The sequence below is a fragment of the Eurytemora carolleeae genome, unplaced genomic scaffold (assembly GCF_000591075.1).
Source record: "Eurytemora carolleeae unplaced genomic scaffold, Eaff_2.0 scaffold23, whole genome shotgun sequence".
Lineage (NCBI taxonomy): Eukaryota > Metazoa > Arthropoda > Copepoda > Calanoida > Temoridae > Eurytemora > Eurytemora carolleeae.
Window position 1 is genome coordinate 130499 of NW_019396045.1, and position 26074 is coordinate 156572.

At 33.1% G+C, this 26074-nt stretch overlaps 2 protein-coding genes across 4 annotated transcripts; both read left to right on the forward strand.

Moving 5' to 3' along the window:
• Nucleotides 1–67: 67 nt before the first annotated feature.
• Nucleotides 68–8461, forward strand: LOC111701949 (SHC-transforming protein 1). Of its 3 annotated transcripts, XR_002765312.1 has the most exons (10): nucleotides 68–167; nucleotides 236–382; nucleotides 1786–1909; nucleotides 2266–2386; nucleotides 4097–4174; nucleotides 4379–4568; nucleotides 6158–6321; nucleotides 6555–6612; nucleotides 7270–7948; nucleotides 8357–8461. XR_002765312.1 is itself a non-coding variant. In XM_023473438.1 (9 exons), exons 1-9 carry the CDS (start codon nucleotides 87–89, stop codon nucleotides 7480–7482), a joined length of 1176 nt encoding a protein of 391 aa, XP_023329206.1. In that variant the 5' UTR covers nucleotides 68–86; the 3' UTR covers nucleotides 7483–8435. The 3 variants fall into 3 exon arrangements, 2 of the variants coding, with proteins under 2 accessions (XP_023329206.1, XP_023329219.1); XM_023473438.1 differs by having other exon boundaries at nucleotides 7270–8435; XM_023473451.1 differs by lacking the exon at nucleotides 8357–8461 and having other exon boundaries at nucleotides 6158–6371; nucleotides 7270–7358.
• An 11542-nt stretch (nucleotides 8462–20003) lies between these two features.
• LOC111701970 (superoxide dismutase [Cu-Zn] 4A) lies at nucleotides 20004–25062 on the forward strand. The gene is made up of 9 exons (XM_023473481.1): nucleotides 20004–20131; nucleotides 20682–20815; nucleotides 21371–21431; nucleotides 22146–22190; nucleotides 22726–22840; nucleotides 23807–23855; nucleotides 24213–24252; nucleotides 24630–24700; nucleotides 24889–25062. Exons 1-9 carry the CDS (start codon nucleotides 20031–20033, stop codon nucleotides 24960–24962), a joined length of 690 nt encoding a protein of 229 aa, XP_023329249.1. The 5' UTR covers nucleotides 20004–20030; the 3' UTR covers nucleotides 24963–25062.
• The last annotated feature ends 1012 nt before the right edge of the window (nucleotides 25063–26074 follow it).

Below are 26074 nucleotides of genomic sequence, written 5' to 3' on the forward strand. Positions count from 1 at the left end.
TAATCATGAAAATAACTAAGAAGCGGAAAATCTATTTTTTTAATGTAATTTGTGTTTGTGTTTGTTAGAAAAATGAAGTTTTAAAAATGACTGGAGCACAGGTTCCTCCTAGTTTTGTAAACAAACCTCCCAGGGGGTGGTTGCATTCAGACCATCTATTCGCTAAGGTTATTATTATTATTATTATTATTCCCGACATTTATGCCGACAACGAACCTAATGTACTGTACTGTAGGATGGAATAAACTACGCTGTACGGTATGTCGGACACCTCAATGTATTGACAAGTATGAAAATCCTGGATTTTGACACAAGGTCTGCGATTGCCAAGGAGAGTATTAGTCGAGTATGTGAGGAGAGTCAATCTTTGTCTGAACACCAGGTAATAATAGAACCTTATGCATTACCTTAACAAATTAACCCCCCCCCCCCCACCCACACTCCAAATCTGAACTTGAAATTAATTTGGAATTAGTTTACATGGTAGAACTAAATTAAATTTCGTTTCTTTACAGTATTTGGATCCGTCCTAGTACGGTGGTAGGCGATTATATCAATATAATAAAGACGACTTTTGATTTCAATTGTGATCTATATTAAGCTTTTAAACAGCATGGATACACAAAAACATGGAAACAAAGAGAATCTGTCTTAAAAAGTCGTTTTCATTATATTGGTATAATCTCCTACCACCGTTTGCTTCTTTTAACCTTAACATCTAAAATTAAATTCGGCTGGACGTTGCTTTAAATAAATTCTAAGAGAAACATTTAAACAGAAGATTATACTATTCGATTTAAACAAATCTTTGAATATTCCAATATACTGGGCAGTGGGCATATAATAACGTCCAATGGCGGTCTGGGGATCCAACATATATTGGGGGTCTACTGTCTACCCACGGTATTTTATTTTTTATTTTTTATTTTTTATGTTTACTGTACGCCTGCTCTAGCAGAATCAAAGTCGGCCCTGTACTTGAATTAAACCGGAGTTTCCGGTGTTGTTGATAGGTTGGTTGTATCCAAGGAGGGAGGGAACCCCCGGACGCCATGAGCCTTCGCTGTGCAGACACGATCCTGCTAGATTTTCTAGTCAGACTGAGCCTCCGCTATACAGAACAGTTTCCTTAAAACTCTTGGTTGTAGTAAAGTAATTTTTGTAATTTTTTCGAAATAGTGGCATAAAAAGTTAAACAAAAATCAGAAGTATTAATCAATTATTATAAATAGTGACTAATTATGACTATTAAAATGGTTTATTAAACTTGAAACATTTTTTACGCAGAAAGGAAAACATTAGAGAATAAAGTAATATTATTTGATATTTTATAATCTACAATCAAAATCTGACATTGACAAATATTCTAAATCTAAATACATTTCCCAAAAAAGGTATTGCATAAATCAAAGATTAAAACAAAATAAACTAAGTTCAGATAGCCTTCTTACTGCGTAAGAAATGTTTTATTGTAAAACATAAATCTTATAAACAACTTTATGGGTCAATATAAGTTGCAAATCATGACAATTAATAAACAACATGAATCTCAAGTAAAATTCTTATGTCACTATGTTGAATAAATGAAAAAAATTCTATATTACATGTAAAAACCAAGAGTTAAAAGGAAGCTTTGCTGTACGGAGGCTCGTTTCTGCATAGCGGAGGCTTTCACTGCATGGTGAAGGCTCGGTCAGCATATCAAATCATGGAGGCTCGTTTCTGCATGGCGTCCGGGGGTTCCCTCCTTCAACCAGGAGTGGAGATAACTATTATTTATGATAGATAGAGGATAGAAGGAGAAGAGTGGATAGAAGGATATCTAGTATACTGGGGGATAGGGTGGTCGTATCTAGGAGTGGAGCTAATGTACAGTTAACTATTACTTCACTTTGTCTCAGATTATCAGGTATGCGTTGGAAACAACTAAAAAAAATTTGAAATTTTTAATCGCTCTTTTTTTGCAGAAATTTTGCAATTAGAGATTTTATATTTTTTACCAATCCGACATTAGCCAACTTTTGAGATATATGTTCAGAAAAAAACTTTTTTTCAGTTTTATTGATATTTTGCCCAGGGGGGGGGGGGCTCTTCATTTCTTTTACTTAGATCTAATATTAAAGTTGGATTCTTGGTTGTTCATTAAGAGGTTTTATAATTTTTACTAATCTTACGTTTCAGATATTTTCCCCTTTTCTAACATTTAAGTTTTCAAAGAAAAGAATTGGAAAAAATTGTTTGGTTTTTTTTATTATTATTGTTTAGATTTAGATAATGGAAGTGTACTGCTGCAACATGAAATGCCAATGATCAGTTTTGCCAGCGGTGGAGACTCTGATAGTCTTGATTATATTGCCTATGTTGCCAAGGATAGTTCAGGGGGAAGGTTAGTCTTGATTATATTTCATATGCTACCAAGGATAGTTTAGGAGGAAGGTTAGTCTTGATTATAAAACCTATGTTGCCAAGGATTGTTCAGAAGGAAGATTAGCCTTGATTATATTGCCCATGTTGCCAAGGATAGTTCAGAAGGAAGATTAGCCTTGATTATATTGCCCATGTGGCCAAGGATAGTTTAGGAGGAAGGTTAGTCTTGATTATAAAACCTATGTTGCCAAGGATAGTTCAGAAGGAAGGTTAGTCTAGATTATATTGCCCATGTTGCCAAGGATAGTTTAGGAGGAAGGTTAGTCTTGATTATAAAACCTATGTTGCCAAGGATTATTCAGAAGGAAGATTAGCCTTGATTATATTGCCCATGTTGACAAGGATAGTTCAGGAGGAAGGTTAGTCTTGATTATATTGCCCATGATGCCAAGGATAGTTCAGGAGGAAGGTTACTCTTGATTATATTGCCCATGTTGCCAAGGATAGTTTAGAAGAAAGGTTAGTCTTGATTATATTCCCTATGTTGCCAAGGATAGTTCAGGAGGAAGGTTAGTCTAGATTATATTGCCCATGTGGCCAAGGATAGTTTAGGAGGAAGGTTAGTCTTGATTATAAAACCTATGTTGCCAAGGATAGTTCAGAAGGAAGGTTAGTCTAGATTATATTGCCCATGTGGCCAAGGATAGTTCAGGAGGAAGGTTAGTCTTGATTATATTGCCCATGTGGCCAAGGATAGTTCAGGAGGAAGGTTAGTCTAGATTATATTGCCTATGTTGCCAAGGATAGTTCAGAAGGAAGGTTAGTCTTGATTATATTGCCTATGTTGCCAAGGATAGTTCAGGAGGAAGGTTAGTCTTGATTATATTGCCTATGTTGCCAAGGATAGTTTATGGGTAAGGTTAGTCTTGATTATATTTGCCTATGTTGCCAAGGATAATTCAGGAGGAAGGTAAGTCTTTAATATATTTGCCCATATTGCCAAGGATAGTTCAGGAGGAAGGTTAGTCTTGATTATATTGCCTATGTTGCCAAGGATAGTTCAGAAGAAAGGTTAGTCTTGATTATATTCCCTATGTTGCCAAGGATAGTTCTGGAGGAAAGTTAGTCTTGATTATATTGCCTATGTTGCTAAGGATAGTTCAGGAGGAAGGTTAGTCTTGATTTTATTCCCTATGTTGCCAAGGATAGTTCAGGAGGAAGGTTAGTCTTGATTTTATTCCCTATGTTGCCAAGGATAGTTCAGAAGAAAGGTTAGTCTTGATTATATTCCCTATGTTGCCAAGGATAGTTCAGGAGGAAGGTTAGTCTTGATTATATTGCCTATGTTGCCAAGGATAGTTCAGAAGAAAGGTTAGTCTTGATTATATTGCCTATGTTGCCAAGGATAGTTCAGGAGGAAGGTTAGTCTTGATTTTATTCCCTATGTTGCCAAGGATAGTTCAGGAGAAAGGTTAGTCTTGATTATATTCCCTATGTTGCCAAGGATAGTTCAGAAGGAAGTATAGTCTTGATTATATTCCCTATGTTGCCAAGGATAATTCAGAAGGAAGATTAGTCTTGATTATATTGCCTATGTTGCCAAGGTTAGTTCAGAAGGAAGTATTGTCAATGAGGGGGGGTTGATGCAATTGTTTTCTGGGAAATGACCTAGATTTCTTAGTTTCTTCTATATTCCAGGCTGTTGATTTAATTGAATTGATTTATTCAGAGCTTGCTATGTTCTGGAGTGCGAGGGTGGACTAGCTCAGGATGTTATTACTACAATAGGACAGGCATTTGAACTTAGGTAATAAATATTCAAGCTCAGGAATGTGGACTTTTAGTTCTCTATATTATAAATATTGTACATGTCGTCTTCAACTTTTTATATTACGGTTTATTAAAAAGATTACATTTCAGGTATTTTTTCCTGCAATACGTAAACTTCTGTCAAATGGGATAAACCGGCTGAACTCCTTTCATAATATTATTAATGGTTTTCAATTTTAAGGTTTAAAGAATTTTTAAAGAAGACCCCAGGGTCCCGCCCACCTCCTCTGCCCGCCCTAAGACACGCCCCCCTACCTGACGAGGTGGAATACTACAACGATCTGCCTGGGAAGACTCCGCCCTCCTCCAACCTGATAGATTTTAATACAGAGATACCATACGCTCCAGAGTATACTAACGGAGAGATACAGGTAGTACACAGTAATATAGGGGTGTATATTTTCTTTAAACATTTTCCCCCTTCCCCTTTTTGAACATTGGTTTTCCCCCAGATGTTCGGTGTAATATTTTAAAGGAGAAATAAATGACTAATTGTTGGGTAAAAAGCAGTGCTTTTGTTAACATTTTTTTCCTTCTATAAAGGTTTTTAATTACAAAATTGTACCAAATTCTTCTAATTGTACTAAGTATTTGAATTTTTCCCATTTTGGAATTCTTGGGGCCCTGGGACCCTGTAAACCTCAAGTGGGAAACAGCTCCCCAACATTTATTTTTGATATTTTCAAAATAATTGGTATTAGAGATAGTCATTCTTCTTATCTATTCATTGGTTCAGAATTCTACTAATCTCTGCTTCTGTCTGATATTTCTGGTTTGTTACAAGGAAGTTTAGCTTATTATATGTTTCTAAATTCAATATTTCAGCTGCTGACACTGAACCCATGAACAATCATGAAATAATAACCCTTGCAAGTTTTCTGGAATTTGATATTTGCTTTCTCAGCAGATTTGTAGATTGTTGAATGTTAAAGTACAATACTAAGTTTAGATCCATACACAATTAATGTTAATGTTTTCTTGCTCTTTTGCAGGGTGGGGAAAGAAAAAGAAACATGGCACCGAACGTGGAATTTAAAAAATTTGTAGAATCTTCACTGATAAATAATGACAAATATGATAAAAGGAGTTTTGGCTTAGAGTAGATTATCAACAGCTGGACTCTTGAAACTGATGTGTAAGAACATCTTGGGCAGTACTTGTAAATTATACTTTAATACTTGATGCTTATCCACATTAGGAAGGTCCGTAGTTGATGGATATTTACATGTTTCCACGGTTTGTAGGTTTTACTTAAAAATTGGCTCACAAGACCTGTTTCTAAGAAGTGCAAGTCGAGCTTTTCCATAGCAAGCCTAGACCCAGAGAGGTAAAAACCTCTGTTCTCCAGGGTAATAGAGCGTTGACAGATGAATGCGGGCATTCCTTGCTGATTAATCTGAGTTTCCTCTTTCCCTTCATTCCTTAAGTTTCTTATGTGTGTACATTTAACCTGGATTTGCCATTTTTCTCTGTCTCCCTGTACTTCTAGTTAGTATTAGAAGCGCCTCTGCAAAGACCTAGGTCCTGCTTTAAGGAAAGGTAGAGTTGAACTGATTATGTAACAAATTAATTCCAAAAGTACGGATCCAAACCCGGATACAGGTCTTGAACATTTCTTACGGATTTACTGATTTTTTTTAACATGTATTTTCAAAAAAAAATCTTTTTTCCATTCAGGAATTTGGAAATTTTTTTTAATATATTATTAGTCAATCATTTTATTTTGTGTTTGGAGAACAACGTTTTTTGTTTTGGTTGATATTTTGCCCCTGGATCCGGACATTTTTGCGGATCCAGATCCAGGATGAAAAGGATGAAAGAACTTGCCTTTTGATTTCCATTTCATTAAAATTGATTTCTCTTCTCCCTGGGGAATTGTCAAATTATAAACTCGAATTTTGAACGAATGAAGTTTTGAAAGAATTGAAATAGACAATTTTTAAACTCCTTTTTTGTTCAGGATCAGAGAACTGGTCGGCATAGAGATCCGTTCGACATGAGTCCGTTTGCTCTAAACCCTCCTGGAGGGGGTATACCCTCACCTGTTACCCCAACACCTATTACCAGCTCAGGGATGAGAGCTCAGCTAGGGAAGGAGGAATGGTTTCATGGTCCTATCTCCAGGTATAAGAATAGCTTGGGGAAGAGGAATGGTTTCATGGTCCTATCTCCAGGTATAAGAATAGCTAGGGATTTAGACGAATGGTTTCATGGTCCTTTCTCCAGATAAAGTGTTAAGCTAGGTAATAAAGCATCCATTGTTTTGCTGCTAGATCGAAAAGAACTGAAAGCTAGCATTACATTATTGAATCATTTTATATTTTTATTTAACAGCATCATATATCTTATTTATTTAGGAAGGATGCTGAATGTTTACTAAAGAAAGATGGGGATTTCCTGGTCAGAGAATCACAGGTTGAACCATTTTATAATTCTTACAGTGGGGCTCATTAAACGACATTCATCCAATCTTAGATACTTTTATGTTGTTATAAAGAAAATAGTTTCACCTTTAGCAACAAAAAAAGAATTTATTAAGTATACTGGGTCCGGTAGTGTGTTACTGTTTACTGTATATTGCACAACTTTTGTGTTTAATGTTAATTAGATTATTTAAAATGTTAAGTTGAGTCTGACAGTCGTCTTCATTTTCCGCAATTTAATGGGTCCCACCGTAGATAAATAAGTCAATTATCGTATCCAAGTCAGCAAACTTAACCTGTTTAAATTTATTTATCAATTATCAATTTTGTTGTACGTATAAGCTCGAAACATTTACTTTTCAGTTCAATTTTTACCAGTGCTCAGGATCATGATCCATTGGATATTTGGCTGCCCGGATTCGGATCCGCAAAAATATGCAGGTTTGGATCCCAAATCTCAACTGTTGAAAAAAGAGAGATGATTAAAAAATTTCTGGATCTTTGAACGATTCTTCAAATTTTAGCAGCATCGTAAATCTTACAGAAATATTATCTGTTCTTTACCTGGATCCGGATCCAAATCAAAATGAAATGGATCCTAAGCACATTCTTTTATAATACAACCTTGTTAACAATATGTTGTGTATAGGGTAGTAAAGGTCAGTATGTTCTGACCGGTATGCAGGGTTCCAGCAGAAAGCATTTACTCCTGGTTGACCCTGAGGGTATAGTCAGAACCAGGGATAGAACATTCTCCAGTGTTACTCATCTTATTGAGTATCACAGGAACAACAACCTTCCAATCATATCCGCGGAGTCAGCGCTCAGACTTCAACGCTCGGTTTCTAAACTCAGAAACTGAGTTGAACGTAGCATAACACGCTAGCGTAGATTCCAGCCTACAGTAAGTTCCTATAAATATGAGACATAATAGCGTATTTTAGACTGATTCAAACAATTAAGAATTAGCTTAGTCTGTTTATTGGAGCTACCTGTAAAAAAAATTTAAGTGTTCCGTGTGAAATCAAAATAACTAAAATAGGTTTTCATATATCTCTGCAGTTTGTAGGGATATAAATATTGTATTTACATACTATGTAACAAAAATATGTGTTAAATATGTCAACATTATGCCAATCTTGAAAAATTTTGTAATTCGACTTGAAGGATAGTGTAATGCCAAGATAGTATTACTTTCTTACATTTTGTAATTTGATATAAAAACTAATTTCATGTAATCCATAATATTAGATTAAAAATCGGAATTGTTAACAGCTTGACTTACTGAAAATTATATGCGTTAAAAAGTTCTTCTATATTTTTAGAATGTGTGTTTACTAAAAAGTGAGTTCATAAGATTATTAAAGAACTTTAATTGGATGATAATTTTTTTTGATGAAGGCATGAAAATAATGATAAATTCAACATATTAGGTTATCTGTGAAATTTCTGTTTTGATAAAAATTGTCGGAAATTTATGCGCCCAATTTTATTATGTTTTCTATCATTGTACACAAGAAACCTGTCTATGGTTGTTTGACCTAGACGTTCTACTACAAAAAAAAACTTAAATCTGATTTGATATGTCAGAGGTTATTATGAATTAAGGCTTTATTAAAGGTACGACGTAAATGGGGGGGGGGGGGTTTCTAATTCTACCTGGGTAATATAGTATTTAGAGACTTATAGTGTCTGCCTTTTAGAAGTAAACATATTTTCTTAATTTTGGAAATAAGATTTTAGTAATTTAATGTGTACTGTGTGTATGCTGTATATGTTATTAATGTGAAAAATATATACTTGTAGAAAACTAAATATTTAATAAAGTGGCATTACCGATTCACAATAGTACCCATAAAACCTTGTTTTATGTTTTTTTATTAATAAAGGATAAATGGGGAAGATCATGTCAGTGAACACAATCTTCACAAAAGACGAAATCTATTGATCTGACAAAAGTTAACAGGGTTCGGATTTGAAGAGTGAACCAGGCATGTCTCTTTAAATGGAAAAAGTTTACTGGAAAATACAAAAATTTTCAAAATAAGACATTCTTCCTGTTAAATCCTTTCCACGTGCGCACTTTCATTTCACAAAATATGTTCTTCAATGGTTAAGACCCAGTTGATTTGCTTAAGATACAACAAAAAAATGTAACAAAATTTGATAATTCACAGGGACTGTAAGTTAAGAGACCCCAAAGTGAAGCAATACCATTTATTCACATTGGTAAGACCCTCCATACAAAGATGGCACTCGAATAATAACGGCATTCTTGAAACCTTAATATGATAAGAAAAATGTATAAGACGCCGTCTTTTCTCTCGATAAGTGTTTATTTCCGTGAATTTCTCCAATGCTTGCTTCTTATAAGCATACTGTCAAATAGAAAACTTTGAAACACCTTAGCCTTTGGTTTTAAATCACTTTTCTAATTACAATTTTTGGTAGCCATTGACATATACATATAAATATTCAACGCTCTTATATAGTTGTCGGCAAAATACTGTTTGATTTTTACGCCCGAGCTTGCACATCTTGGTTAGCTGTAAGTGCTCAAGTTACTTGAGCATGGAGATCACGCAAATGAAAATAAACAGTTTAAAAAACACGTGTAATTAATACATGTTGCTTTTAAGGGTACTGTTGTAAAGTTGGGCATTGTCATTTGGTGGTTCACTTGAAATTACGTTCACAGTCCCTTTAACGCAAAACTGGCAAACTTTTAGGTTTAGAAATAAATTAGAAATAAGACTTTAACTTCAAATAACTTATAATAGTTAAGTAAGTCTTTGCATGCATATTTTGCGTAGATTAGTGAGTTCAGTACACCCAATACAGTGTTATGAATTATCATGAAAACTTACAAGGAAAAGTGATTGTTCATGACTTTCTACCATTATACAGTGGTTGGACGTCAATACAAAAAGAATCTATGAATTGACCTCTCTTTGTTTCCATGTTAATGTGTATATCCATGTATCCATGTTGTTGGAAAGCTCGGTAGAAAGAAAAAATTTAAATCGAAAGTCGTCTTCCTTGTATTGATATATACAGGGTGTCCCAAAAACATGGGAATTCAGTGAAGAATTAGCTATCGTCTTTGTTATGAGTTAGCATTGTAATACCTAATTTCAAAAGCCATAATATTATTATGTCTGCTCGAGTTTATGTTATGAAAAGTGTAAAAGACTGTAAAGATGTGTTTTTAATGTCTATAGCGAACAGTGAAGACGGACAAGTTTACTCTGTTTATACACTGCAATTTTCTTGTTTTACTAAGTACAACCGTATGCAGTCAAAAAATAAACAAACAAAATGTCAGGGTGCCCAACTCTAAATTGTCAAAAATCCACTGAAAGGCAAATTTTTATCCACAAAAAATCCTCAAAAAAAATAACAATAAAATCCCCAGAAAATCCTCAATTTTTCCTACACAAAACAGCTTTTTTTAGAGGGTTTAAGAGAGGTTTTAACGTTTTTTTCTAACTGTGCAATTTCAGATCTCTGTACAGTGCAAATGGCATAGTTTCATTTAGAAGTGAACTCTGAAACACAAAAAAACCAGTTTTGGAAAAAAAACAGTTGCTTACAATTAAGAGCTCCTGTTACATACTTTGAAAAAAATTGCCAAAAAACAAATTTCAACAAAAAATTATGCCAAAATTCCAAAAAAATGTGTTTTTTGGTCCTAGATCAAACAATTTTCAAGATATCGATACGAAAACAAATGGGCAGTAATCAGCGTAATCTCAGGCATCTTTAGATTGACATATTTTGTAAAAAAATTTACTTCTCACATTTGTAATTTTTTTCTACCCTTAAAGTAATTTTCTCAGGGAAATATTAATTTTACAGAAAACTTTGTTTCTAAAAGTTGTTTAGATAGACAATACTCATATAATACCAACTGACAATTATTCAAATTTTAAAAAATGTAAAAATCAACCCCCCCTTTAAAAGAGATATACACGTTACACACGAAAACTTTCTTTCCAGACATGTTTTTCATTAATTTTTGACTTTATATCAGAAATATCAGAAAAAAAATATTAAAAATCCCCAGAATATCTACAAATTCCGAAGGGGTTTCTAAATCCCCAGGTATGTCACTTCTGGGGATTTAATCCACAAGGATAGGCGAGTCATGGGCACCCTGCAAACTGCGAACATAGCAGACGACAATCTTACAGATTACAGCTTTCTCAGTAGGTATCACATATACTAAATCAAAGAATTATCTAAAAAGACGATATCGAATTCGTCACTGAATTCGCATGTTTATTGGGACACCCTGTACAACACGAATGTATAATAGATTAAAATTTATTTAATCTTGATAATGACCCATCCCCACTCCTGGTATTTTGGCCTAGTTTTTACCAGGGGCGTATACAGGGGGCATACAATTTTCCCTTTCTGGGAGGGACTCGGTTTCCTGGCCTGGAAATTATAGATTTTGCTGATCCGGGGGTTGGGGTGGGGGGGGGGGGTTTGAGCCCCCTTAAGTACACCTATGGTTTTTGCTTTGCGCTTAAAGAAATAAATTCTAATCAAGATTCCAGAAACGACGGTTGTATAATTTACAGTATATACACACTACTTTATATTAATAGTTTAATTTATCTTCTTTAGGCATATGATTATGCATATAAGCATTCATGTTTATCTTATGAATAAAACCTGAAAACCTATAGGGGGAGGTTCAGAATGATCAAAATAAGTTTAAAATAAAATGGGAGAGTAAAAAAGAATATTTAGAAAAATTCAAAAACTAACATGATTTAGAAGAAAAACGTTATTTGCTTCCAATGGTAGTTTCAGTCATTTCTCATTTAAACTATAGTTTTTATTTATATATTTATATAAATAAACTTGAAAGTGACAACATTGTAAAAATAAACATATATATATATATCAAAACTCGAAAATTATCAAATTTTTATCGACCACTGAAACTTTGTGATGTAAATATCGCTCAGTGCTCTCATTGAACAGGTCATCTATGACCACCGACAGGTCGGTCGACCTGGGAAGAATTGCGATACACCCAAAGAGGCTGGCCTCGATTTCGGAAATCAATGTTTTAAATGCATTTGTTTCAAGCGGCCCAGGAAAACTGAACTGTTGTTGATTGGAATAAATGTTAATATTTTTTAAAAAAATATATTTTGAACAAAAATTCTTTTATTTACTTTCAGCCTTCTTTTGTTTATTTTAACCTCTAAAAATAAACTTAGAAACTTCTTACAGTCTCCTGCAAGAAAAATTTCTTGCGGTCTCCTGCCAGAAAAATTAGCAAGAATAATAGCAGGAAATATAAAGTAATTCTCCCTTCATTAGAACAGTATGATATGATATGTATAATGTTAATGTATAAAGTTCAATCAATAATATTTTTTTATTTAGTTTTTAGATAAATAATTGGATTCTTAAGACATTTGCCTACCCTATACTATAAAGAAACTGTAATTTTTGTAGGGTTAGGGCGGTAAATAGAACTTTTTAGCAAAAGAGGGTTGGGGTAAATTTCATTTTATAAGATTACAGGGGGCAGTAAAGATATTTTTTTCGTGCTTTGCACGAATTTTTATNTTGTTCCCTCTTCGCGCAAATATATTTTTTACCTCCCCCCCTTTCTTAAATCCTTAAACCGCCCTCGTTTGCTTCAGAGTGTTTTTAGAGTTAGTATTCTTATCCTAAAATAACTTCCAGAGCTAGATATTATCCCTCTCACTCTAAACTAATCAAGGCGAGATGTGTTCGTTTCTTTAATTTGAATTTAAATACATGTTGGCCTAGAATTCAACAATCTTTTAACTTAAGGAGTGGTTGATTAGAAGTCTTTAATTTAAACTCATGCCGGCAAAAGTATAAAAGTTACAAACCTATGTTTAATAGGTCAAATTGTAACCAAATATCATGTTTAATAGTCTAATAGGTAAAACTGTGACCGAATATCATGTTTAAAAGTTCAAATTGTGACAGAATATCGTGTTTAATAGTTTAATAGATCAAATTGTTACAGAATATCATGTTAAAATAGCTTAATAGGTCAAATTGTGACAGAATATCGTGTTTAATAGTCTAATAGGTCAAATTGTGACCGAATATAATTTTTACCGCCTAATAGGTCAAATTGTTACAGAATATCATGTTAAATAGGTCAAACTGCAGCTGGGAGCCTGGAAAGGGACAGAACAGTTAATTCAGCGAGCACATATTCAGTGTAATAAAAATGATGTGAAATCATTGATCATTCTAATGTTTTTGGGACTCCTCGTATAAGAATATCATTTTTAGATTAATAGTGTACATCATGTAGACAAATCCGTGAAATATATAAGATGAATGCGCTTATTATTTATTCAGGAGATGATGCACGATATCAATGTAAAATGTTCATAAGATAAATACAGATAATGTCAATGATAATTCACAACGTACATATCTTTTATCATGAATTTGTTACCGCAACTTTCTTCGTCCACAGGGTGTCCCAGAAAAACATGGGAATTAGGATTAAGGGGCGCAGCCATATTTAGTCTGCATAATTTTAGAAGTAGGTCCATCAAAACATTTAATAAATTAAAATTCCTATTTTAATGAAGAAAAAATGTTTAAAATTTGAAAAACCTCCATTAATATAAACTATCGGAAATCACAGACGATTTTTAAGCCGTTTCTCAATTCTTATATTTATTTGAACACTCGTAGGTTCTCAGCAGATCAAAATTGAATATTTCATGGTGTGTGTCTACAGTTTCTGACAAAAGATGAGACTATACGTGTAAAGAGGACTTGTAACTCGGTAAACATTATGATCCATGAGAGGCAGAATTTAAAGAATTTGAGCCGTGGCTTAAATTTAAACCACGGCTCAAATTAGTTTGGTTCCACTTAAACTTGTATTAAAAATTTTCAAGATTAAAGCAGGCGCTTAATTAAAACCGGATTTTGGGAGATTTAAGCCGCGACTTAAATTCATTAAATTCGTTGAATTAAATCTTGTACCTTGAACATGAAAGAATAAGTTAACAGCTGCTGCTGCTGGAAACAGACAGTTTGGATTCCGTACAGTCCTCTCTGAAGTCGCATCTTTTGTGGGTCACCCTCTATTAAACGCGGAACTGCTTAAATTCAAGGTTTAAATTGATCCGAAACCAGTCATTTTGGGAAATTTCCTGGTTTATTATATTTAGTTATAGTATTGATCACATTGAACCCTCGTTGGTTTTGGCTCATCAAGTGGTGAACGAGGAAGGCTTTTTTAAATTTTAGGTTTTAAATTACCCTTTTTAAAGGACTTTTTTTAAAAGTCGGATAAATTTTCACATTTTACTCTAAAACCCTGAGAGCAACTCCAAAATCCTGGGAGCACTCAAAAACCATGGGAGCCGCCACCCCTCCCTCGATCAGTCTTTTTTATAGCGGAACGTATAAAGATCGAGAGAGATCCTTCCGTAGTAACCGTAAAAAAACCTTAATGACTATGTCGTAACCGCCCCAATTTGAGCCCCCTTTAGAACTATTCTGTAACTAAGTTGTAAAAAAATGCCTTTCGAACTATTCCGTAACGGCCCTGTAATGACGCCCCTCCCCTTCCCCACCCCCAAAAATATCCGGTAACAGTCATGTAATAAACCCCCATAGGAACTATCCCGTAACGGCCCTGGAATTCATGACCCTTGCATGACACTTGTTTTGTATATCTGAAAAATGCTTTAAACGTCTGTAAAATTCCTCTTTTTACGTATTAATTAAGCAATTTAAAGCGTAAATAGAAATTAATTTATTTTTATCTTTATCTTTTTTTTTATTCGTCAACCAATCTATCTACTTTTGTGTCTATTTAAACTTCTCTATACGTCTTACCTATCTATCTATCTAACTAACTGTCCATAGCTTTATTCTTTTGAGGTTTTTTACACATTTCTATTCATCAATTGGTCCCGGGTCAATTTAACAACAGCGGGACCAAGTATTCGATTTGTTATATCTGAATACAGGAAATCAACTTTCTACTTCGTAACAAATATTTTCTTTTTCATTATTTTCTTTATATCGTATTTATTAATCATGATACTTTGTAATCAACTGCTATTATCAAACCCCACAGTTAGGTCATATACAGCTACTCTTTTTAGAATAGGATACAGGGATATAAGAATACAGGGATATAAAGATACAGCCTATAGGAATACTGGGATATAGAGATACAGAGACACAAAGAGAGATACAAGGATACAGGGATATAAAGATACAGAGATACAGGGATGCATGGATATAAAGATACAAGAATATAAAGATACAGGGATACTGGGACATAGAGATACAGAAATACAGGGATACTGGGATAGAGATACAGAGATATAGGGATACAGGGATACAGGTATACAGGGATACAGGAATACTAGGATACTGGGGTACTGGGATATAGAGATACAGAGATACAATGATACAGGGATACAGGGACACAGATATACTGGGTTACTGGGATAATGGGATACTGGGAAACAGTGATACAGTAATACAGGAATACTGGGATACAGTAATACTAGGATACTGGGGTACTGGGATATAGAGATACAGAGATACAATGATACAGGGATACAGGGACACAGATATACTGGGTTACTGGGATAATGGGATACTGGGAAACAGGGATACTGTAATACAGGAATACTGGGAAAAAAGGATACTAGGATACAAGGACACAGGGATACATTAAGGATACTGGGATACACGTAAACCATTTTATAATACTCAGAGTTATGCTGAAGAATATTCGCTCTGAGTTTAAAAAGCTTGTTTTATAGGCGTTATCATGTCAAGATTGGTTAACAACAATAAAATAGAAAATAAAGGCATCCCCTCTAACTTCTTTACGGGGTTTTTATGGGGGGGGGGGGATTGCACCCCTTACCTCCTGACATGTAAGTATGGACAGAAAGCAGGGCGTTAGAAAAGTTTTATCTTGGAATTTGGATTCGATCTCAATTTATTTCATTATCATCAAGAAGCTCCTAGGGGGTGAAGGGGGGCAAAATTTGAACTGTAAATTCAAAACATTTGGCTTCTTCGATATCAGGCATAAAAGTATAAGATACTTTAAAGGTACACATACAGTCCAATTACCTTGCAAGAGGAGAAAGAAAACGTTGTTTCTAAAAAATCGACATTTTTATACTGTTATGTTAGTAATAATTATTATTTAAACTAGAGATAGTAAAAGACATTTTTATACTGTTATGTTAGTAATAATTATTATTTAAACTAGAGATAGTAAAAGACATTTGTATACTGTTATGTTAGTAATAAATTATTATTTAAACTAGAGATAGTAAAAAACATTTTTATACTGTTATGTTAGTAATAATTATTATTTAAACTAGAGATAGTAAAAGACATTTTTGCAAATGAAAAACTCAACCTTAACTTAATTCTATGAGATGAAAAAAAAGACAAAGGTCCAGAAAATAATTATGACTTGTAAAAGTTTCTGTTGGGAAAAAAAGTATAATAAAGCTCTTCGTTCTTTTATATGTTTGCTATGGCTGGACAAACGGCTGAATCAAATGGGCTGAATTTTAGTGAGGAAACTGATGGGTACCCTTGGGGATGACAAAAGCTGTTTTAATTCGATTTTTAAAATTCCACGGGCAACGCCGAGTACTTCAGCTAGTTTGTAATAAAAAGAAAGATTACAAAACGGCGGTGCAATAAATAAAGTAAATTAAATCCAAATAAAAAAATGGTATTTTACGATCTCCAAACTCAAGCCTTCGTGGCTTGGCATTTAAAAATAATTGTCTTACTTCCCAATCCCTGATAGCGCCCATCCGATTAGGATGAATGTGCATTCTAGATAGATTTTTCTTTCAGACTTCTGTCCTGGTGTGCTCTGGTTCAATACAGTGAATGAACAGCAAACTCATTTTTTTCATGTTCTTCACTCTTCAGTTTAAGATTTAAGAAGTGTGAAAGCTCTGAGTCCTTTACAGGTCTAGGGGGGCACTTAACCCCTTGCCCCCCCCCTGTATACGCCCTGCAGCATATTAAAATACTGCATCTGCATAGTTAGTTTTATACGAGAAGTGAAACAATACATTTTGTAAGTGCTTATCTCTTTCAATTTAAACCTTTCAGCCCTTGTGTGCTTTCTACATTTAAAGAGTAAACATTAACCAAAGTGTTTAAAACTGCATAATGTTCCATAAATTTGGAATAAGGTTTTAAAATTATTATTCTAAGATATGTATGAGACGTTTCTCATTCCGAAATTCCAGTTAAGATTGATATCTATGAAAATCTTGATGTTCACAATTGTTATAAGTTATCATATTTCAAATTATTGATTTATTCTTAGTTCATGTTTCTAAAATATATAACCATAAAACAAAATGCACGTATTTTTGTCATTCTATTTGTTGATGAATTTTATTTTGTAGTTTAAAGAAGTAAAAATTTCCTAAACAGAATAAAAATGATCATGTTTTCGATCCTAATTATTACATTTATGTACAATTAAATGTACTGAGGTTTTGTTACAATTTCAAACATGTATAATCCCTATATCTTTGCAACGTGATGGTGTAAATCTTTGATATTTCAAACTGAGACTATTTGATGTCACAGACTTCATATATAGTTTGAAATATCAAACGATACACGGATTCAAATTTGAGTTTGTGGTAAGAGCTTGGTTCGTTTGGTTGCATAATATTATATCTTATTAAATCCTAACATAGATCAAATATATACGAGAATGTTAGAAGCAAAATAGACAGTGAAGATGGACGCTGTAGAGAACTAAAGATTATGTAATGTATTGTATTTGATGATACAGCAATTCAGCAAATTATCATCCTTGTAGTGCCGACATTATAATCTTTGAATGCCCGACATTATGCAAGTTTTGTCCGATCATCTCAGCATCTTTGTTCACTTTTAATTATGACCTAATAATACTTTATTTGTCCTTGTATATCATTCGGAACAAAATATCATTTACGTCCTTAAACAGACATACATTCATGTCCTTAGACAGACATACATTCATGTCCTTAGACAGACATACATTCACGTTTTTAGATAGATATGATTCGTGTCCTTAGATAGACATACATTAGTGTCCTTAGACAGACAGACATTCGTTCATGTACTTAGACAGACATAATTTATGTCCTTATACAGACATACATTCACGTATTTAGATATATTCATATCCATGTACAGATTTTGGAACCATATATATTTATGTCCTTGACAAGATAAAAGAACTCGAAGCAGACTTATAGTTAATAAACTTAACATTTGTTGTCAAAGGCGTATCAGAAATATTTCCAGGGGTTTTTCTGATCTAAGGGGGGCTGAGCACCCATACCCCCCCCCCTCTGTGCAGTACACTACACCGCGAATTGTGTGAACTGTGTTTGCGTCAACTTTAACAAAAATGTCGTTTTATTTCTCTTTCCGCACTGCGCAGTTTCTTTCGCAGGAAAGCCTTCCCGCGCTCTTCACGCGCTATATCTCGGTAAGCTACAATATTTAGATTCTCGTCAGCATTTAGTTAGATCAGTTCTTGCAGAAACACCTTCACAAACACATTTTAATAGAGATCCTGATCCCATATGTAAGTCTCAGATAGGTTTTTCTTAAATTCAGACGGACACATTTCAATTCTTCATTTTTATATAACATTAAGCTAAGCGTAAAAACATAAATAAAATATTCACAAAATCATTTCTTAATTAATTTTATTTATTCGAAAACAACTCAAAATTTGTGCATTAAAATTTCTAGAATCATGAACAAAAGAAAGAATCTGATTACTTGCTACAAAGTCAAATTTACTAATCCTTATGTCGTTGCCACTTGATGATTATTGATTTTAGACCTTTGATATTTCAATTTTAATTCTGTTCGAATTGTCTTAGTAAGAAATACCAAAGGTTTTCGCCATCAGGTTGCAAAGATACCTGGATTAAAAATAAGAGTTTGAGCTAACTAATCACAATGTTTTTAGTATAGTTAACAAAAACTATAGGAAAATAAATATCGGAAAGATGCAACATTCAACTCGGATCGTAAGCAAATCAATTTAATTCCAAACAAATCATTCAGATATTACAAACAGTAGTCATCGATTATTTTTCGACGCATTCTTATATAGTTAATATTTCATAATATTTTTGATTTTTTAAAATAATTTTTCGATGGATTTTCGAACATTCCTGGAAAATATAAATATGTCGTCTTCATTATCAAAAATCCTCGAAACAGGAATAAATGTTTTCAAAAGTAAATCTCAGATCATGAAAAATACAAAAAATAATGAAATAAAAAATAGACCTTATAAATAAAAAAAAATGACACAAATATATGTCTTGCTTATATTATAATGATAGATTAATTCAATGCTAGAAAGTTTAAGAAACCTTGCCTTCTGTAAAGAATTTTTCGAAACTATAACTATAACAATTGAAAAATAACTTTTAGGTATTGGTTTAATAATATTGGATGGGTTGGACAATACAGAGATAACAGATGCCCTTTTCAAATTGATTATCTGTGTTTGAAGAAAATGGTTGCTGCTCAGAGAAAGTATTTAATGTTAAAGCGTCAATATATTAAGGAAAACAGACCAACCATGGAAATTGTTTATCGATATTGTAATAATTTGTCTAAAGGGCAAGGGGTTAGAATGATATTAATAGGAAGTTAATAAAGATTATTAAGATTTACCAGTAATTCTACATCAATAAACATTTTTTAAAAACATTATTGGATTCCCATAATCAGGATTGAGGGATCTCGATATCCACATTGGTCACTTTTAAACTTTACGTATAATCTGCTTGATCTATTAATTGTTTTCATATCAACAATTTCTCTGCTCACTCATTGGCTGAACGCAAATATTTCCGGGCTTTTGATTAGCTGTTCGTTTTCTGCATACAAGACTTTGGTTGGTTGAATTTTAGGCAATTCACTTGATATCGAATAAAGATTAAATTAATCTGCAGATTAGGAAAAGATCGAGTTTAATGCTTGATCTTGATATCCCACTTCAGACTGTTATGTACATTATATATGCCATCCAGACTAGAGACACCAAAAAGGGACGGTACACCAAATGAATCATCCTATCCTATATGGGAGATTAATGTGGTAACCCCCCCAAATTCACTGAGTTACCTCAAGTAAATGTTCTTGGCATAAATTCGGACGCTAAGGATAAACCTTGGCAAACACAATAGGACATTCGGAACAACTGATAAATCCTGATTTCTTGACACCAGTTGGATAATTAGACAGAAAATAGGATATCAATAGGAGAAACCATGGCTCCTATCATTTTACAATATTCAGTTTAACAGTTTTGAAATAATTATTTTTAAGATAAAAATGGTTAAAGGAGAAAACTTAGGTAAGGTGAAGAGAGAGATTAGAGACTGGTTTTATCAATTCGACCAGTTCAATCCTAGCAACCAATTCTCCGGGTTCAGGTATTCACAGCATTAGTAGGTCATTGGAGGGTTCAAGCAGGTCATAGATGGGTTGGAGCAGGAAGGTTTGAAGTAGACCATAGAGGGAGGCTGGAGTAGGTCCTTGAAGGGTTGAACCAGGTTTAGGATATGTTGGATTAGGTCATTGAGGGGGTGGAGTAGGTTCAGGAATAGTTTGAGTAGGTTCAGGAACAGTTGGAGTAGGTTCAGGAAGGAGTAGATTAGGCCATGGACGTGTCGGAGTAGGTTCTGGAATGAGTGGAGAAGGTCTAGGAAGAGTTGGAGTAGGATATGAAAGGTTGGAGTATGTCCAGAAAGTGTTGGAGTTGGTCCAGGAACTGTTAGAGTAGGCACATTAACGGGTGGAGTAGGTTCAGCTGAAGGGTTGGAGTAGGTTCAGGAAAGATCGGACTGGATTATAGGTCCAGGAAGGGTTGGAGTAGGTCCAGGAAGGATTGGATTGGATTATAGGTCCAGGAAGGATTTGGACTGGAGTGTAGATCCATGAAAGGTTTGTGTTAGTCCAGATTAAAAACATTCTTCTAATTAGTGAACGTCAAAGTGGGCCGTTTCAGTTTGCTGAACTAGGATTGTTTTTTGGAGCTGTTCTTGTAGCCTTGGTGGCTGCTAACACAGCAACCACATTGATAACAGCTGCTAACAACATCACAGCCACAACTCCAGGTAAAATAGTTGCTACTAATACAGCAACCACATTGATAACAGCTGCTAGCAGCATCACAACCACAGCTACAGGTAAAGTGATTGCTTCTAACAAAGCAACCAACCGACTGCCCGGAAAAGATTGATAAATTAGTTTCCAAAGTTACCCACAAAATATGAGACTTCAAAGACGACAGTGCGAAATTTACTCAGTCTTATCCTTACATTCTTGGCTCCCTGCAACTGTACACTTTCTTTTTTCTTCGCCAAATCATTTTATATAAAACTATATTAAAGATATAAACCAAAATGAAATCATTAGGCCGTCAAAAGGACTCATTATTTGAGGGTATCCATGTAGTATACGTGTAAAACGGTTTACAGTTCATGGTACAGGTACAGTTAGAAAATTCAGTACAACAGTTCAAATATAAGTTTATTTAAGCTTATTATAGCTTACCACATTAATCATACGTTTACTAAACAAGTTCTATTTTTGTTCAAGTATATTTATCGCATATTTTACTAACATTTTGGATTTATAATTTTTTTTCCTAAATGTGTTTACATATTTAGCTACAAGGACCTCAGCTCAGTGTGTTTTCGTACCAGGAACGGGGACTAGCACAACCATTAGGTAATTTCTAATGTTACATAAAAGGTGTTCCATTTGTTGAGAGACAGCTTGAAGATCGTCATTGATTTCTGAAATAAGTTGCGGCATTCGAATCGTCATTCTAAATTATCTTATTAACAAAACTACCAGAAAACTGGTTATACCTGTAAAAAAACAGACAACACAAGCAATACTTATAAATCAGGAAATCAAACAATAAATGAATAAGTGAATTAATCAATAAATCAATGAATTAATCAATAAATCAATGAATTAATCAATAAATCAATGAATTAATCAATAAATCAATGAATTAATCAATAAATCAATAAATTAATCAATAAATCAATAAATTAATCAATAAATCAATAAATTAATCAATAAATCAATGAATTAATCAATAAATCAATGAATTAATCAAAGAATCAATGAATTAATCAATACATCAATGAATTAATCAAAAAAATCAATGAATTAATCAAAAAATCAATGAATTAATCAATGAATTATTCAATAAATCAATGAATTAATCAATAAATCAATGAATTAATCAATAAATCAATGAATTAATCAAAAAATCAATGAATTAATCAATAAATCAATGAATTAATCAAAAAATCAATGAATTAATAAAAAATCAATGAATTATTCAATAAATCAATGAATTAATCAATACATCAATGAATAAATCAATAAACCAATCAATCAATCAATCGATAAATGAATATCTTCTAGTGGCACTATACTGATAACCCAGGATGCTTCCTCTGGTGTAGCCAGGTAAAATTATATTGAGTGTATTCAGTCCTGAATCTAATCTGGAATCTTTAACCTGTGAGCCAGACTTCTGATACAATTTTGTTCTTTAAATCCTTATTCCTGAATAATGATTTCCGAACCCTGAACCCTGAATAATGAACTTTTAACTGTAAACCTTGATCCGATAAACACTCTGAACTATGAGACCTTGAAATCCTGAAGTAATTTATCCCTTAAACCCCTAAACTCCAGGACCTTTGAGTTTGACCCAGAACCTCTAGGCCCCTAAACCATAAACCATGAACCTTGAACCCCTGAACCATCCCTAAACCCTTCAACCCTGACAAATTAATTTTAAAAAAAGGGTTAATAAAATCATATAAAACGTTGTCCTGCGTCCTTATATTCATAACTCCCTGCAACTGTAAACAGGTTTCGCTCTTTGCCAAATCATTAAATAAGGCCTTACAAGACTAAATATTTTGAGAGTTTCAGGTCGTCTTTACAGTCTCATCCTTTGTGAGTAACTCTTAAATTATTTTTTTTCTTTCTTTAGTTATAACGGGAGTATTGCTGGATTGACTCCAGGATCCCATGGTTTCCACGTGCACACAGCTGGAGCACTTGGAAACAGCTGTTTAGATACTGGTGACCATTATAACCCTCTCAATGTAAGCTCATTCACTTTATTATATGATATGCAGTGGTCATTGAAATAAACAAGCATGGAGAGTCTTGCTGTTTGCTTGAAAGTATTACACACATTGATATCACGCTTTTTTTCGAAATCTGCAAATTTACAAATAATAAAAGAAAACCTTTTTCAAATAAATAAATTCTCTTGACTTTTTGTATCCATGCTGTTTAACAGCTTAATTTAAATCACAACTGAATTCGATAGTCGTCTTCATTGTATTGATATAAACCCACCTAAAACTAACTGCAACGAAGTACAAGTCTCGACATATTTATAGTTATAGTTTATCTCAATTAATAATCCGTCGGAACTTGAATTAAAAACTTAATGTCTTTAAATTAAAAATATAATTAAACAAAAATCTATATTTAACGGGTGAAAATGGGTTCCAAAGTTAGGCTAACTGACCAGTCGACGGCTAAATCACTGTGCAACTTGTGCAACCAACTCTGTTTGCGGAATTAGATTTATTAGAATAAGTGAAAGTCCTTTAATTCGTGAATCTTAAATTTGTCAAGTAAATATTTTATATTTTAAAATTCCACTCTTACTTTATAAAATTAGTGTGTTGTGAAGCGTGAAAGAAAAGTTTGATCTACATTGAACATACACAACAATATAGAGCAAAGTGAAAGTCGTCTTGGTTTAATATTTTTTTTTATAAATTTAGCTTACAATTTTGTTATTTGTAACGGTAACGAACTATGTCTAGACTCTAGAGATGTTCAAAACGTATTTTTAAGAGATATTTTAACCATTGTATTTTGAGCTATAGCGATACTAATTGAAGACTATTAAAAGATCAATTTTTTATAACTTTAGATTAATGTAGATTAATGTAGATCAAGGGTTTTTAAAGTAATTTTTCGAGTTTTCTATTGCTGATAAATGTTTAAAAAATGTTTTATTAATCATTAAAATATTATTTGTATCTGTTTAGACTAATCATGGATCTCAAGTATCAGCAATCCGCCATATTGGAGATTTAGGTAAACTGGTGTAATCCTTAAAGGGACTGTAAACGTAATTTTAAGGGACCTCTAGAGGAATTAGGTACTTTATGCGCACTAAAAAATTTTCTTCCATACACAGATGGAATGCCCGATTCACAACGGTACCCTGTAAAGTTTTGTCGGATAAAATATGAATTAGATATCTATATTTATAATTTGGAAACAGATAATTTTAATTTGTGTTTTCTAACTTGCTCATTCCTCTTTAAGAAAACTTAAAGATTTAAACACTTTTCAAGCTAAAAATCGACACATATGTGGATCAGAAAAAGCTCCTTTTAAATATCAATTTTTATAAATCGAATTTATCAAAAATTATACAATTTTATTTAGGCAACATTGTGGCTGACGCTACGGGATTGGCTACTGTCAAGTACTTTTTATTTATATTTATCTTAAAATAGAAAAAAGATTAGAACATTTTTTTTAACAACTTTTTCGTGAAGTAAAATTGCAAAAAATAATTTTGACGGAGCAAAAAATATATATATTTTTTGATATTTTTGTTTATTTGGGGGAGGGGGGGGGATTTATTGGGAATATAAAAAATAAAAAAAGGTTTATATCAATTTAAAATGTTAAAAAGCTTGAAACAATAAAACTTTACCTTTAGATGATAAAAAATAAAATTCTTCAGCTTTTTTCGTTGATTTAAAAGACAAACTCTTAAATTATTAATCACTTAAACCCTAAAAATATTTGAGCATTTTGTGAAAACAACAGAGAAGAATAATATTTAATTTTGTTTAGTTTGAAAGACGGATTAGCAGTTCTTACCGGAATATACAGTATCATTGGTAGAAGCCTGGTCGTACACGACGGTATTAGTAATAATAATAATAATAATAATAATAATACAAACACTCTTAATATACATGTACCAAGGGCAGTTAAAAACAAATAGGTAAACAGTGCACACTGTACAGTACACAATAAATAGTACATACTCTAGATAATAATAATGATAATATAATAATAAAACTTATAGTAATAATAGTGAAATTGGCAGGACCGGACGATTTCACTGGTCTCAGTGGGAATGCCGGGACTAGAGCGGGATGCTGCATCATAACTCAAATTTGAAAAAAATATTTTTTGTTATCTTTATGTTTATTTTGTTATTAAGAATCTTTAAGCTTACCGTTATTAGTTAACTATATACAAATATATATTACCTATAATTCATAAATTATATTATTGCTCACAATTTATAAATCATAACGATTGTTTAGACGCCTTTAATAATTTATTTTATAAGCGTAAAGGTTTTGCATGAGTTTTATAACTGTTGATTTAAAATTACAAACCTCTTGAAATTGACATTTTACAGCTTTATGACTTTAAAACCTATTTTTAATTAAAATTACTATTTTTACAGATTTTCTATTTCTATGGTCGGTCCGGTCTACTGCAGTATTCACCACTGCAGATCACTGCAGTATGCAACGAAAGCTTAGTTTTATTGTAGGTTAACTATCAGAGACTGTAATCGTAATCGATCAAAGGAATTGAGTTTTTGCCACAACCTCAAATTTTCTAATTTCTATATCTCTGGAACTAGGGGGTATAAACCTTTGATATTTCAAACTTAGATTATTTGATCTAACAGAATTAATAGTTTGAAATATCTAAGGTCTACGACATTGGGTTGCTAAGATATAGGAATAAGAATATTTAAGTTTGTGGCAAAAACTCAGTTCCTTTGAAGTATATATATGTATCTATAGTTAAATTTTTGAAAACTGACTATTTTCATGTGTGGTTTCTCTATAACATGAAGTGACTTGCGCATTTCTTGCTTCAGAAGCAATAATAAGATTAACATAACTAAATTCTATATAAGCTGGGAAACGAGGTTATCTTTTGGCCGACATGAGCCGCAACTATTCGGTCTTCCATGCCACAACATTTTCCGGAAATCACTACTTTTTAAATGTTAAATTTAGTGCATTGCGATTTTAAGAAACCCCTCTTTCCTCCTAATTATGAATGATAAATATGATGTATGTGAGCGCGGATTAAAATCTGCTGCACCCTTGGTAAACAGGTTTTAGGAAAGGTTTCTCTCCTGGTCTTCATTAGTATACAGAGCATAGCAGAGTAATGTTAAACCTAGATTTAAGAGGTTTAGTAGTAACCAGAAAAACACAAAACATCGTTCTGTAATATCCGCTGAGAAAGTGTTCTAAAATTCG